The 16,314-nt window shown below is 40.6% G+C and overlaps 1 protein-coding gene across 5 annotated transcripts in view; it reads left to right on the top strand.

Moving 5' to 3' along the window:
- Positions 1-15,530, top strand: part of NOSTRIN (nitric oxide synthase trafficking) — a 56,808-nt gene extending 41,278 nt beyond the window's left edge. For 3 of the 5 annotated variants that reach the window (XM_003405809.4, XM_023542865.2, XM_023542868.2), the window contains 8 exons: positions 2,658-2,756; positions 2,854-2,979; positions 4,923-5,031; positions 6,504-6,592; positions 9,098-9,223; positions 10,024-10,141; positions 12,200-12,289; positions 15,305-15,524. In XM_003405809.4, the coding sequence (XP_003405857.1) occupies positions 2,658-2,756; positions 2,854-2,979; positions 4,923-5,031; positions 6,504-6,592; positions 9,098-9,223; positions 10,024-10,141; positions 12,200-12,289; positions 15,305-15,435 (888 nt within the window). In that variant the 3' untranslated portion in view covers positions 15,436-15,524. Of the gene's footprint in view, positions 1-2,657; positions 2,757-2,853; positions 2,980-4,922; positions 5,032-6,503; positions 6,593-9,097; positions 9,224-10,023; positions 10,142-12,199; positions 12,290-15,304 lie in introns of all 5 variants that reach the window. The other 2 variants (XM_023542867.2, XM_023542866.2) reach the window with 2 other exon arrangements.
- The last annotated feature ends 784 nt before the right edge of the window (positions 15,531-16,314 follow it).

Genomic DNA, 16,314 nt, shown 5'->3' with positions numbered 1-16,314 from the left:
TTATAAAAAAAGAGCAAGATAATAAAAAAAAAAAAAAGCAATAATTCATTAAATGAGATATGGATTTCTCCTTTGCACAGTGGAATTTATCTCAGCCTCTTTTCATGAGCAAACATAGATCACTTTAATGATTTCCCTGAAATGTAATTAAAATCTGTTAAACATTACCATCTCCACCAAGAGGCACTGGTTGTTCTAGTCTCAGATTGATGCTGGTTCAATACTTGTCAAAGTAAAGAAACAGGTACCCATTAGGGATGCAACGTGTTCCTACAACCTGGCTTTTATTTTCTCTCCTGTCCTTTGCTCTTATGCTAAGCTAGAACAGCTGCTTATTAGGTGATTTTCTATGGTATGAGAACTCTTCCTTTTTGAAGGCTGTCCCATTTGAGGCCTAGGCAACTGAGCAGAATTTGTTACACGTATTTGTTATGATGTGTATGATTTCAGCCCTTTGAAGAGGCCATACATTTGATAGGCCACTGTGTTTTTAATCCTTCATCTGGGAGACAGAAGGGCCCACAGCCACATTCAGATGGCTGGTGCCTGTGATTCTGGAGAAAGACTCAGGAGGTGGCCAGCAGAAACCAAGGCATTTGGCTCTCACTGACTTACAAAACTTGTGCAGCTTCTGGCACTTCTAAAAGGTGGCCATGGGGGAGTGGGGCTCGAGGCCTTCCAGTTCAAACGTCAGGACACTTGGCAAAAAAAAAATCTCAATTTGCATGTTATTGGCACAGACGTTCATAGTTACTGCCTGAGCCTTTTACTACTTGCATTTAAAAGCAGCATACTGTAGGGGAAAGAACAACAGAATGTGGATACAATCTAAGCACAAGGATGTAGAGGAACACTGGACCACCTCAGGCCAGATGTGCCAAGAGAGGCAGGGTGATCTTTGTGACACTTTCCACCCCTCCACCCTACTCCTGCCAAAGACCTCAAAATATCCTCCAACCATATTACTTTCTATTACCAGTTACAACTCACGCTCACCCCATGTGTGTCAGAGTAGAACTGTGCTCCATAGGGTTTTTAATGGCTAGTTTTTCAGAAGTAGATTGCTGGGCCTTTCTTCTGAGGCACCTCTGGGGGAACTCAAATATTCAGTCTTTTGGTTAGCAGCCAAGCTCATTAGGCATTTGTGTCACCCAGGGACTACTATTACTCCCTATAGTAATTTGTTACCCACTCATTTGCTCAAAGCCTTCTTCATGAAAGACTGCATTGCTAAGTGCTCCTTACCATGTGGAGTAGGGTGGGGTGGAGTGAGATGGAATATATAAGCAACCAACTTAGTCTTCTCTGGATGAAAGAATGAATGGCCAGACCATGTCCTTACAAAAACAGTCCTGGGAGAACTATCTCTTGGACATCTGACACCTCTGTCAAAGCTCAAAAGACTCTGGGCACATACCCGGCAGCCCCATGTCGCCCCCAGGTGGCCCAGGAGTCATCACCATGTAATCCCATCGACTCAGCCTTCTTGGACAGTCTCGTTCCTGAATCTCTTTGTACCCCATTTCCTCAAAACAACCAGTCAGCGGCTTGACTAGCAGTGCGTGGCAAAATCTAATAACTGATTTTTTTTCTAATATGTTAATAGGTAACAAGGCAAGTTTGATACTCCTCAATTTCTTATCTACCCTTCCTGGCTAAAAGTCATGAAACTCTAATCAGCCCACACAAAATGGGGAGGCTATGTTCTCACCTTCAAAAGTGGGGCCTAATCCCCAGGCCTAATTTTAGCCCAAGGTTATGAATTGATCAAACTTTGAGATTCCACTCTTGTCAAATAGTCTCCTTGAGCAAAGAATTTGTGTCCCATCATCTTTGCTCTTGCAGAGCCTAGAGGAATGCCCTATATGCACTAAAAAAGATTCTAAAAAATGTTCAGTGTCTGAGTGCATTTCCAAAAGATGGCTGTAAGTTTTACTGGGCTTCCCCCTCTCCTTCTATAGGCCTCACAGATTTTTCTCAAATGCTTCCTTTTCTCCTTCTCTTTCCCTCCTTTTCAATGTCAGGCAATCCATAGCATCTTTCTACATGCCTTTTGGGACAAAAAAAGTATGGGAAAAATGTGTGAGTTAAATCAGTGCTTGTTGTTGTTGTTGTTGTTAGCTGCTGTTGAGCTGGCTCCAACTCATTGTAACCACACGCAAAAGGCAACAAAACACTGTCCGGTCCTGCACCATCCCCATGATGAGTTGCAGATCAGACCGTTGTGATCCATAGGGTTTTCTTTGGCCAATTTTCAAAAGTAGCTCTCCAGGCCTTTCTTCCTAGTTCATCTTAGTCTGAAAGCTCCACTAAAGCCCGTTCAGCATCATAGCAACACATAAGCCTCCACCGACAGACGGGTGGCGGGTGCACATGAGGTGCGTTGGCTACAAATCAAACATGGGTCTGCTGCAGGGAAGGCAAGAATCCCACCACTGAACCACTAATGACCCCCGGAATGGTGAATAAATGGGACAGACACCAGATCACATTCCTGTTCTCGGAAACCTCCCCCACAGCAGCCTGGATATGATGGAGTTGAGTGGCACAGTCATGACAGATTGCTCAGACTTTCTTCATGTGTGTCAATGTTGGATGGGTGGCTTCAGTTTTGTATTACAACTGACTGATCTTGCATCATTTTCCGCGCTTTTCAGAGCTTCCTGGAGCTGGAGAAGGAAAGAATCCAACTTTTATGCAATAACTTAAACCAGTACAACCAGCATATTTCTGCTTTTGGTCAAACTTTGACCATGGTGAGTAGTGAAGAATTTTCTATTTCTGATATGCATGATAAGAATTGGCAGGAAACATGTGTTCAGTGTCGTTTTTCTGCTCTCTATGGCCTTGCAGTGCCACACCCAGATTAACTGTGCCATCAGCAAGGTAGATGCCGAGAAAGATATTCAGTCTCTAATGGAAGAAGCTGCAATTTCGACTACAGAAAAAAAATCTGAGTTCCTACTAATTGATTATTTTGTAAGTATGTGTAAAGGAAGGAAGTTACATTAATGGGGAAAATCTAGTCATGTAGTGAGAGATTCATTTAAAAAAAAACTATAACTATTTTGTTTTTTAAATAAAGACAATTGACTTTTCATAGTTTGTATGAATGAAAAAAAAAAAAAACCTAGAGCATGTGGTTTACAAACTGGACAATGGAAACCTGTCTTTGGTCTTTTCTGGAAGGGAAAAAGCCAAACAGGATTGTGAAGTGAATCTTAGTACTGTCTTCTATGACAATAGCACCAGGCAGACATGTTTCATAATCTATAAATAATTGGTGCCAGTATTAGTTGCCATTGCTGCATAACAAATTATCCTCAGACTTAACAGCTTAAAACACACATTTATTTTCTCACATTTATGTGGGTCAGGAGTTCAGACACGGCTTAGCTGAGTGCCTCTGGTTCAGGACTGCAGTCTCACAAGCTGCAATCAAGGTGTAGCTAGGACTGCAGTCAACTCAAGGCTCTACTGAGGAAGGATACACTTCCAAGCTCACTCATGTGGCAGCTGGCCAACTTCCTCTCTTCGCTGACTGTTGGCCAGAGACATAAATTTCTTGCCATGTGGATATCTCACAACATGGCAACCTGCTTCCCCCAGAACCAGTGATCCAAGAGACAGCCAGAGTGTGCAACAGGGAAGTCACAGTCTTTTATAACTTAATCTCAGAAGTGACAGTCCACCACTTCTGCTATACGCTCTTTGTTAGAAGCAAACCCACAGGTTTTGCTACAGAGATGTTCAGCCACATCCCCACCCCAACCCTAGCATCCTAATTTTTTTTTTCATTTAACCTTTGAAATAATGCACATGAAAGCTCAGAAACTGTTAAATGGCCTCTCACAGCCTACATGATAAAATCCCCACTGCAGCCTTCAAATCTGGCTGGAACTACGTAGACAAATTTTCTTTCCCACTGGTTTTTCTCAAGCAACTCTTCTATGTATTGATCCTGATACATGTCACACCATCCCCCCTGTGTTCTTTGCCCGCACAGTTTATATGCCTGGACTACCCTATGCCCTCCTCCCACTTGGTCCAAAAAAGGGCTGGTTAAGTCTTCCAGCCTGCTTGAAGCTTTCTAGCCCAATAGGCTACACATTCCTCTCTGCATCATTTGTGCTGCATTGAGTGAATGTGGCCTGGCATTGCAAGTTCTCTTTAGTGATGTGCTTCAAGGCTAAACGAAACTATATTCTGTTTTAATAGAAAACCTGTATGTGTTTTGGTTTGTGTGTTCCCAGTTCCCAGCCAACACAGAACTCAACAAACATTCATTGCACTCTGACATGGTTCTAGCAGCATGGTCATATGGCATTTTGGTCACTGAAGGACACTAACTTGAATAAAGATAAATAAACACCAAAACTTGTTGCTATCAAGTTGATTCCAACTCATGGCGATGTCATGTGTGTCAGAGTAGAACTGTGTTCCATAGAGTTTTCAATGGCTGATTTTTCAGAAGTAAAATCAGGCCTTCCTTCTGAGGCATCTCTGGGTGAACTCGAACCTCTAATCTTTCAGTTAGCAGCCAACTACATTTACCGTTTGCACCACCCTGGCACTCCAAAGATAAAGAGGAAGTAGTAAGTATCCAACAAGTAGACTTATTTATCAAGCAAGTATGGTATAACTATATAAGGCTCATCCTCCAAGAGTAGTTTGTCCTAGGAAATAAAATGCTCAGCTGTGTGCTTGCAAGTTGTGAAAAGGGGGTGTCTTCTTATTAATCAGGTGTGGGACAGTGAAACCACCTATGCAGAACCAAAGATTATTTTTAATTTTTAAACTTTTTTTATTCCACAAAGAAAAATTAAACACAGTCAATGAAAATCTCAGTACGACTGGGAGGAACAACACTTACTTTTTTTCCCCTTAAGTTGCTAAACATCCTCTCTTTTTTTACTCTAAAGGAGGAAGATCCTAACAATTCAATGGATAAAGAGAGACGAAAGTCTTCAATAAAATCAAAATTGCTGAGACTGCAAAGAGATATTGAAAAAGCCTCGAAGGATAAAGAAGGTGTGTAATTATCATGTTGAATGTCCCAATAAGGGAAAGTATTATACTTAGAAGTCTCATTCAGAGTTAGGGTTATTCTGCATTTGCTGACTGGGTCAGGGATCATCTAATTTAAGGAACCACATGTCAAACCTAATTTGTAGGAATAAAGAAAAGTAAAAAAGAAGAAAGGAAAAGACAAAAAAAATTGAAAATGATATTTTGGCCTAATTACGAGAACTTTTTAAGAATTATGGAGCCCTGGTCACAGTGGTTGAGAGCTATAGTGAGCTACAGCTGCTAACCAAAAGGTTGGCAGTTCAAATCCACCAGCTGCTCCTTGGAAACACTACGGGGCAGTCCTGTAGGGTCACTATGAGTCGGAATCAAATTTGGCAGCTGGTCACATAAGAATTATACTACCATTTTCAAAAATATAGCATTTTACTGTCTTTCAGAAGTTGATTGGAATAAGGATAAATGTGTTTAGTTTAAAACATGATAAACCTTCTGTGGACAAGGGTTTTGTTCTTATTCAATCCTATACTTAGAAGTGAGGCATGTCAGAATGTTAAGTAAGCCTAAAGCAATGCAGGTAAAAATTACATAATACTTGGAGTATGTGTATAGTTTATTTTATGTGGCTCAAAGTAACATATTGCAATGTAATGCTTGATAGAAAATTCAAGATAGCAAAATATTTAGGAATGTGAATATCGTAGTGAGGAAGAGCCTAATATTGTGGTAATGTTGGGATTCAAAACTTCACCTTGGAAAATAACAATTAGAACAGTTTAACCTTTCAAGATCCAATTATTTTCTGCTTTGAATTTCTTGTTGATACCATGTGTTTTCATTAACGGAAGCTTGCTGAATCATTGAGTGTTGTTGAATTTTCAGTAGGTAATACGGATTTTTTTTTTCTTTCCCCCTCTCATAAGCCTACCCTTAGAGTCCAGAGGGACATATGATGTTCCACTAATTCAACTCCCCAGAGCCCCTCCCCTGAAGTCCACTGGGACATACATGTCCCCCAATTTTTTTTTTCAAAATTTCTATTTTTTCTACCAAAAATATACACACCTCATGCAACACCCTGTAGGAACAGTAATTTGCAGCACACACACACTTTTTCAGTTTCAAACAGTCATAAAGGCCTGTGCCTTGCAGCAGCACACACTGTCAGCAGGAGAGCAATTTCCCAATGAAACTGAGAGGCAGAAAATTTTGGTGGGCAACCGTATATACCACTGATCATGAAAAGATTTTAAGCACCAGCATTTCTCAATTCTCATTAAATGAAAGTAAAGATAAATGAGCTGTTATACAGTCAGTAAAATTTAGTAATGACTACATACAGAAAGCACTCCAGCCATTTAGGAAGTCCTACTGGCATCACTTCTGGGTTCAGTCTCTCTCTGAGTGTGACCAGCTCTGAGCTTTGTGACACCAGGACAGAACGAACTGTGATTGAGAGCATGATTCCTTTTCAGGCCTGGAACAAATGCTTAATGCGTACTCCAGCAACTCCTCTTTCTCGGATGGAAAGAACCAGAAAGACACGGCAGCATTAATGGATGAGGTAAATATTTGCAGGGTGCAGTTTCCTAGATTTAGTGATGAGAGGGCTATTTTTAGAAAACTTGCTTCCTGGCACATTTCACCTGTTTGTCTTTCCTTTCTCTACTATATAGAATGATCTAGTCAACTCACAGGGTCAACCCCTCAGCAAATAGGTTGAGGAATCTGGAAAAATCCAACAACCTAGAAATGTTTGCTTTAATGTCCTCCTAGGAAAGTATTATTCCTAAAATAGAATTCCCCAAAATAGATTCATTCCTTGAGGGGCCTGGAAACCATGTGTACTTTAACCCAGTTAAGACAAGTGAGATAAAGCAAGGAATCTGTGCCCAGGAAGGCTTGTCTTTGGATCTAACCCTACCATTTACAGGGATCTGGGACAACTTTGGAGTCCCTAGGTGGTGCAGACAGGTAAGGGCTCAGCTACTAACTGAAAGGTTGGCGATTTGAACCCATGGGGAGGTGCCTTGGAAGAAAGGCCTGGCAATCTGCTTCTGAAAGGTCACAGCCTTGAACACCCTACAGAGTATAGTTCTACTCTGAAACACATGGGATTGCCATGAGTCGGAACCAGCTTGACAGCAAATGGTTTTTTAGGGAAACAACTTTAGTTTTCTCATCTGGAAAACAGGGCTATTAGTACCTACCTCAGAGCCTTTTAATGAGTATGAAATATTAATTAGAAAATGCTAGTAGAGTGCTTGGCCAAGAAGAGGAGCCTTAAAACTACTAATTATTGTTAAGATGCTATTTTCCACTCATTCCCCAGTTGACACCAGGGTCCTCAGAGAATAGAAGGAGAAATGAAAGATATGGCTGCCAAGAAGGAAAAGAAGAGGTCTAAGGTGTGAGGGAAAATCTCCCGGAAACCAAGAAGCAACTTTAGAGGCCCAGGTTCCTAGGAGGAAGGAGTGACAGAGAAGGGCCTGGGAGCTGGGGCTTCTGCTTTTTGGTCAGGGCTCCACACACACTTGCAGAGATTGATGGACATTGTAGCTGCTTTGGAGGAACTCACATTAAATGAGTAGTTAGCAAAACAAAAAAAACATGAACTTTATGTAGGAATAAAAAAAGAGAATAGTTACATCCTACCTTTGTGTGTAAGCTATAGGGTTTCTGCTGGGATTAGAGTGATCAGAAGTGACCTGGGGGTTAACCTGAGAAAAATTCAGGAAGAGATAAAATTTCTAGCAAAACCTCAAAGGATACAAAGAAACTGTGCCAGCTTTCCGTACTTTGTATATTTCCTAATTTTCTTGTGAAAGTTGTCATTGTTGTCAGATACCATCAGATTGGTTCTGACTCATAGCAACCCTATGGACAACAGAACAAAACACTGCCTGGCCCTACGCCATCCTCACGATCGTTGTTATGCTTGAGCCCATTGTTGCGGCCACAGTGTCAATCCATTTTGTTGAGGGTCTTCCTCTTTTTTGCTGCCTTTGTGCTTTACCAGGCATGATGTCCTTCTCCAGGGACAGATCCCTCATGATAACATGTCCAAAGTATGTGAGATGAAGTCTTGTCATCCTCCTTTCTAACGAGCATTCTGGCTGTACTTCTTCCAAGACAGATTTGTTCGTTATTTTGTGAAAGTAGGTGCCTGACTGGCAATTTCAACAATTCTTTAGTGAAAGTAGGCAGATGCCTTCAGGTACAGTTGATCTATTTTGGAGCACAGGCTTCCCTTACTGGGCATGCTGGTACAGAAATAAACCTCACACTTCTTGCAAAAAGAAAGGCCCGCTGCATTCTGTTCACTTGAGAACAGAGCCTAACGTACTTGCAATGACACATGACTAAAATTTTTATGAGGTGATAAAACAGACTATGGAAAGTTTTCTGTGACAGTACAAAACGTTCAGTTAAATAATTTAAAATGTAATATTTATCAAAATAATATCACAAGGAACATTTTATGATGGTGTTAAATTAAAAGTTTATTTCTGCAGTTGTTTTCATACAGAACTTTGTCATTGTCGTTAACAGCATAGAATGTGTCTTAGTATCATCTGAGTACACAGTAGCCTGGTTCACACTGTGGAGGATACAAGTGGGAGAGGACCTGAGCTCTGAACTCATGGTGTTTATGCTCTAGTGAAGGAGCAAGTATGAACTTCCAAGGAGCGATTGCCAAATAGGCACATAACTTCACTACACATGCTCTGTGTCCAGGTGGTGGGAACTGGTGAGACCAGTGGCTCTTGTGTTACCCAGAGAAGGGCTCTTGATATATAAAGCAAGGTTTCTTTTTACCTGTGTTGTCTAGAATTAGACACACTCCACTACTAAAGCTTTCCTTTAGACTGCTTAAAGCATCTTTTTTTTTTTTTCTCTCTCTCTTTAGCATCTTCTTTGGTCACATATATTTATCCATACATGAGTTGAATGTGTATTTTTCTAGATTTTTTGTCATTTTGAAAGTTTTCCCGATATCCCTTTACCCATCCAGTTGTGCCTCATTTTTTAGAAATTTACTCATATGACCAAATGAATGTATCCACAGACCAATTTGAAGCTAGACCTTTTGCAAGCAAATGCCTACAAACTGTCATCAATATTAGCAGAACTTGAGCAAAGACCTAAACCCACACATCCCTGTAGCACCTGCATCTTCAAGTGGAAAGAAAAGGTAAAATTTGAGGAAATTGGTTGCTGGGCTTGCTGGCTAGAGCGTCTTAAAAGCAGCATCAGGGTAAAAAAAAGCAGATGTGAATTATATGTGCTATGTGTCACAAATCCTAATAATGGAATTTTAAAATCTGTTTTTAATTCCCTTCAAGCACAATAACAAGAGCTAAACACCACTGGATACATTCGTTGTAGATGGAATTATTCTGAGGGTTTAAAAATACCTTGAATTCCTTCCCCTTCTTCTTCATATCTTAACTTTATCTTTCAAACTTGCTTTTACAGTAAAAATTCTGTTAAATCAAAAGTTTAGTATGCATACAAACAAAAATTGTGAGATTCTGCATTATTTTCATGTATTTATCGTAGAACATAATGTAGATAATGCATAAGTACTGTTTTAAAAATGCATCCCCATGCGTTTTCCCAGTGTCACACTCTTCAGCAGTTGACGTGGATACACATGGGTAGTAGCTGTTTTCCATTACAGGAAACTGTCCTTTCATTACAAGATGGTTACAGCTCAGGAGGGTGAGCTGTAACCATCTTGTAATGAAAGGACAGTTTTCTTTCAAAGTGGCTCAAGAGCTCTAAAATGGTCTCAATCATTTAAACAGGGCTGTCATCATTTCAGCTGTATAATAACCAATTACAGTTGAATTTGTAGAAGTAATGCTATAAATATTATTATTGGGCCTAGAGGTACAGGGAGTCCATGGGTGGTGCAGACAGCTAATGTGCTCTGCATGTGATGGCAGTATTGTTAAGAATGACTTTTTTTTTTTTTAACTATATGAACAGGAGCAGACACATAGCTATGTGAAAATATCCCGGCCTTTTATGATGAAGAGACTAGAGAATATTGTGAGCAAGGCTTCTTCTGGTGGGCAGAACAATCCAAGTTCTTCATCTTATTTAGGTAAGCCCATGCCCAGAATTATTCTGGGCTGTGTCCTATAGTAAAGCATATTGCCACATTTCAGTTTTGTTTTCTTTTCAGAATGACATTGACAAATATCTACTCAAAGAAATTTACATTCCAATTAGGACTGATTGATTTATTAGAATTATTTAGAATTAACTTGTTAGAATCTGTAGCTTTTTGTGTGTACAGTGTAGTACAAAAAGTATGCAGGAGTCAGGAAGGGTAGAAGGTTGGGAAAAGTAGTTTATAACGTGAGGAGGTACCTGAGATGCCAGATCACTGACATCCACTTCATTCCAACAGCCTGCAATTTGCTGTCCATACAACCACTGCAAAGCCACTGTGTGGAGCTTTGCGGCTCTGTCTCCGCAACCTCCTGCAAACTTCCATGGAAATCCTGTTCCCCCTGGGAGAAGCATGGCAATCCCAGTGGTTTGCCGGAGCCACACCTGGGGCTGGAACTGAACCCACCCCTTTTATTTAGTCATTTGTCTTTAGCCGGTTGTCTATCCACACCCCACTGCCCTTACCTTTCAACTCGCACAGACACTACTCACACGACACATACACGCACATGCGTCCACACACATACACACACATCAATATCCGTTGCTTTTCAAATAATTACCATAACTTTGACTCTCTGGTTTCTTGATTAGAATTGGTAAAAAAAGAGTTGCAATAAAATTCAGGGCATTATGGACTGCATGATATGTTAAAGAGTCACCTTTGCATTGCCTGAGAAGCAGATCCATTAGTACTGAGGGATGTTGACAACAAGCGCCTGCCCCCAGCACTCCCTTTCTGTATGTGTGTGGCATAACGGGTGCATGTTTTCCAAAACATGCATGTAAATGCCACACAAATTATGTAACTGATGTGCACTAAGTTCATGTGGGAAACAAATCTTTTTTTAAATTGTCATCTTTGTTGTTATTACTTTAGTAACTTTTTTCTCCAAACTTAATATTTTCTGTATCATAATACGGTTTTTGGTTACATAATATATACAGCACCATACACATAGTAGGTAAATGATAATGGTTATTGAATCAAGGCGTAAAAATGGTGTGGGGGCGGTGTCTGACATCCTCTATCTTCACAACAGGGAAGGAGAACCAAGCAAGATTAACAGCCAAAGGCTGATTCCTATGAGGCAGAGGTCAGACATGCCTCCTCTCCATGCCATCTTTGCTAATTCTCACACCAATCATCCCTCCCACAGCACTCTCTACTTTTCTGCTGGGTTCGATAATTCATTGCAATGGCCACACAGAACTCGCAGACAATACTCACAACTATGGGGCTTATTAGGGAAGTAACAGTTACAGTTCAGGCTCAGGAACACTCGGGATACAGTTCTTCCATCAGGACAGCCTCTTCTCAGCAGGCACGCCTCTCCACAGCCCTCAGCCTCTGCCCTGCTTGGGCAAGTGTTACAAAGTTCTTGTAGTTCTGCCGGTAAGTGCCCAGAGGCACTCTACTCGGCCAGCAAGCCTCCTACCCAAAGGTGCTCAGCTTTCTCGAGTGGGCTGGGAAGCCCACCACGCTGTCTCCTGCTGTTGTTTCTCTGCCACTGGTTCTTGAGACATCTCTTTCTCTCTGTGTGTCTCCTGGTTCCAGGAGCTTCTCATCACAGGGATTCCCAGGTCCGAAGGACATACTGTCTGTTCTTCCTCGGCTGTTCTTCCTTGGTGGTGGTGGGATCCTCTCTTTTCCTCCTCTGGGATGGCTCATTTCAAGCCCAGAGGGATGGCAAAAATGACCAATCCCCTAGGTGAGCCACAATTATCTTATTTGCAATTTGCACAGACCCACCCAATCACTTGGGTGGTGGTTACAAGACCATGGATGGCTGTAAAGGCCACACAAAAGCAAGCAATTACACTATACAAGGAATGGATATTATATAACATTATAAACTTTCCTTTTGAGGAAGTTTCAACATATTTAAATTCTGCTCCAAACTGTTAAATTACCAAAGAGCTTCCAATCACATTCATTTTGCTTACTGACACAGCCTTAATAACTACAACTTAATCCATCTTTCAGCCTCTGATGTGCCCCAGCTCAGCAACGGTCTTTGCAAAGCCTTATATTCTTTCCAAGCCAGGCAAGAGGATGAATTGAATTTGGAAAAAGGTAAGAGTCATTCTCAAATATTTTAATTGCCTTTCCATGTTGAGATCCTTTTAACATGAATAAAGCACCTACCTTAGTATTGCAGACTACCGTGTTAAGTCCAGGTTTATATAATCATCCATTTTAGTAGATAAAGCACATCAAACACTAAAGCACACGTAATAGTAACAACTAACAGTTACTCAGTGTTTACTATGTGCTGGGCACTGTTGCAAAAGCATTATCCAATTTAATCTCCATCAAAAACCCTTTGAAGTAGCTATTGTTATTTATTCCTATTTTATAGTGAAGTGACTGAGGCACAGAAAGGTTAAATACTCTGGTCAAAGTCACATGTGGTAGGAGCACAGGATTTGAACCCAGGCACTCTGGGTCCAGAGTCATGTTCTTAATCACAGTACCACACAGGTATAGAATGTCAGTAATAGAAAGTCATTAGAGATGTAGTTCTACGTCCTATTTTTCAGAAAGCTAGGCACTCAGGAAGGTGAAATGACTTCCTCTCATGGCTTAGTGTAAGAGCAAGCTCTAGAACCCTGGTCAACTGACTCCCAGCTTTTTCAGGAAAGTATTTTCTGCCCAATCTAAGGAAGCAGAGTTTCTTCTTTGTTTCACAAATTTTTATTTAATGTGGTAAGGTATTATGTAATGGGGTATATAGACTTCAATATGATCAAATAAGAAAAAGTCTTTATGTGGCCAATTAGAACCAATTAGAATTTAGATGTTAAAGCTTAGGCAAAGATCAGGAAATGGAGGGGTTAGCAAGAAAAATCATGTAGTAAGAGAAAACTTATCATCCCTTAACTCCCAGAACCAAAAACCAAACCTAGTGCTGTCGAGTCAATTCCAACTCATAGAGACCCTATAGGACAGAGTAGGTCTGCCCCACAGAGTTTCCAAGGAGCGCCTGGTGGATTTGAACTGCCGACCTTTGATTAGCAGCCATAGCACTTAACCACTACGCCACCAGGGTTTCTGTAACTCCCAGAGCCAATACAAATTCAAGATGGCTTTTGAAGCCAAACAACAGGGACACCACATATTTGTTATTGGCTAGTGGGTGCTTCCTTTTCACCTTCCCAGTCAGACTTCTCCAGGCAATTGCTTTTTTTTAGCTCAGATATAAGTAAGTAAAGGCAAGAAAAAGGGAGACAGAAAGGAGATACTTTCCTACACTCATCAAGGGCTAATGTTGTATTTACTTAAAAGTTTGAAGCATTATAGAAGTGATCTCACTAATCATCATGTTATCCCAAGGTTACATACATAAATAGTATGTAATAAGTAGGTAAATGAACTTATGTTTTCCCACTTTCTGTATGACTAGAAAACACAGTCCCCAGATGCCACTGGTTCATGCACGTGTGGAATCCAAGGCTTCTAAGTTTGAGTTACTCAATGAATTATCTTGTTTGTTTTCGGTTCTCTGTTGTTGCAAAGCTTCTCATAGTTTATATTCTATTTTGAGCAGTTACTTTGAATGAAACTGGGACTATGGAGAGTTAGGAAAGCTGGCCATAGGATTTTAAATCAATTTTTTTCACTGTTAATAGATTGTGTCAAACAAGCTACTGACCTGAGAGAACTCATTAGAGGGGAGAAATTAGACTGTGTGGGATCTCCTACAAGAATAGTGATTTATGAATAAGGAAAGCTAGAACGGGGCTTAACAGTCTTCTTTGTCTTACAAAGAAAATTACCGGGAAAAGAGAGAAGACCTCAAAAAGATGCTAAGAAAACAAAAGTAGCTCTTGGATCTGAAAGGAAGCAGATATTTCTACTTTGATGTGCAGGAAGCAGCCAGAAAGAAAGCTCTCCTACAAGTCAGGGGACTTTGCTGGAGGATTTGGGCCACCGGGTTAAGCTTTAGGGTTATTTATTTCGGAATGGTATTTCAAAAAAAATTAGAGACTTGGAGAAGAGCTGTGTGTTTCTTAGGAAATCTGTTTATTTGAATCATGCTTTAAAGGAATATTTTCTTCAGATTATGGGATCATTCATGGTTCAGCAGTAGAATTCTCACCTTCATGTGGGAAACCTGGGTTTACTTCTCGGCCAATGTGCTCCATGTGCAGCCAACACATGAGGCTCGTGTGTTACTATGGTGCTGAACAGGTTTCAGAGGAGCTCCAGGCTAAGATGGACTAGGAAAAAAGGTGTCTGCTGATCTACTTCCAAAATCAGCCAATAAAAACTCTATGGATTGCAACAGTCTGATCGAATCTGCAATTGATCATGGGGATGGCACAAAACTGGCAGCGTTTTTGTCCCATTATACATGGAGTCACCATGAGTTGGCATTGACTCCATGGCAGCCTAAAACAATACCATCTTCAAATTAATGTTTTATTGAAGTTATCCAAATTGTTGGGTAACTTTATATTTCCATATAAAGTTGTGAGTTGGGATTTTGGACTGTGAAGACAGGTATAATGGAGAGAAACTGTCTTATCTCAAGAAAAGTGTGGTAGCCAAGACATACTGACAGTAAGTCAACACACCAAATGATCATGGCCACCAACAAGTGAAACCCTTACAGCAATGACTCTGAGAAAGAGTTTGGTGACAATTCATCAGCTAAATACAGATAGCCAGGTGTCACTAGAGTGACATGATCCATAATTTTTTTTTTTTTTTTTTTTTTTTGTGCTTTAAGTGAAAGTTTACAAATCAGGTCAGTCTGTCATATAAAAATTTATATACACCTTGCTGTATACTGCTAATTGCTCTCCCCCTAATGAGACAGCACCATGATTTTGTTTTTAAGCAAATCGTTTAATGGCGTAACTCCATCGTCCATTATCTTACTCTTAGTATTCTCTGCATTATATCTGCTTTATACACAGTAGGTGCTCAAGAAATTCTCCTTGTTCTGAATCAAATGCAGAAGATGATACCAAGTAACTCCTTGAAAGCAGAATCCCCTTAAAACTGCCTTACCCATCAGGTTTAGTCATATGCTCAGACTGTAGAAACTCATTTGACTGTCCAACTAAATGTGTTTTTTCACAGGTGACATTGTGGCTATACATGAGAAAAAGGGAGAAGGATGGTGGTTTGGATCTTTAAATGGAAAGGAAGGCCATTTTCCTGCCGCTTATGTGGAGGAGCTGCCTTCAAATACTGGGAACGCAGCTACATAGTCATAAAACAAGACTGAACATATCACCTTGGACACTCTGTAAACCCTAAAATGTGGTGTAAATAAAGATAAAAATTGTGTTATCTTTTCAAGTTCATCTTTTGAAAATGGGCGATGGGATCCTACCCATTTGTTACAGCACTTTGCACTCTTGGTTATTTGCATGAAATTGTCTGAAGATGAATGGGTAGAGGGAAGCAGGGAAGAGGTTCCCCGGTTCCTAGAGTTTCAGGATTCTAAAAGGCTCTATAGATGATCCAGTACAGCACTTTGTGTCACAACGTCTTGTGCCTGAACTCACATTGTGGTCTGAGAGCAGACTAGAGATTAGAACTCAAATGTCCTTTTCTTTTGGGCTTGGGTGGTAATAGGATACAGTAGACCTATGAAGAGTCAAAGTCTAGCCAGACCTGAGAGATGAGGAAATACATAGATCAAGTCCAAATAGAATAGCTCAGTAGGAACAGGTAGACAAGACATAAATGAGACAGATCCAGATTAGGTGACTGTGGAGTAAAGGATCAGGAACCAAGGCCAAGAGGGAGTGGTAGAAAAGGGTCAGCATAATAGGCAGAAGACCTCAGGGTAGAAGGGAGTTTCACTCTGAGCTAGTGACTTTCTGAGGTAGTGGCTCCTTGTAGACCCTCTGCCCAGGACCAGAATTTTTCTTAGAGTGAGGTCAAGCATGAGCCAGAGATAACGGGAGATCAAGAACAAGAGCAAAGTGGACAGGGGAAAGTTAGGAGGGAGGCTGTGCCTGAAATTTCATGCCTTCTTACTCATTTAGAGACTCCATTTATTAATTCATAAGGAATTCTTCACTTCTCAACTAGGTCATATGGGAGGAATACCCTAAGCAGCTTCCCAGTGAAAGGAAGTT

This window comes from Loxodonta africana, chromosome 6 (assembly GCF_030014295.1).
Source record: "Loxodonta africana isolate mLoxAfr1 chromosome 6, mLoxAfr1.hap2, whole genome shotgun sequence".
Taxonomy (NCBI): domain Eukaryota; kingdom Metazoa; phylum Chordata; class Mammalia; order Proboscidea; family Elephantidae; genus Loxodonta; species Loxodonta africana.
The sequence above is the reverse complement of the archived record's forward strand: the minus strand, read 5'-3'. Positions and strand labels throughout refer to the sequence as shown.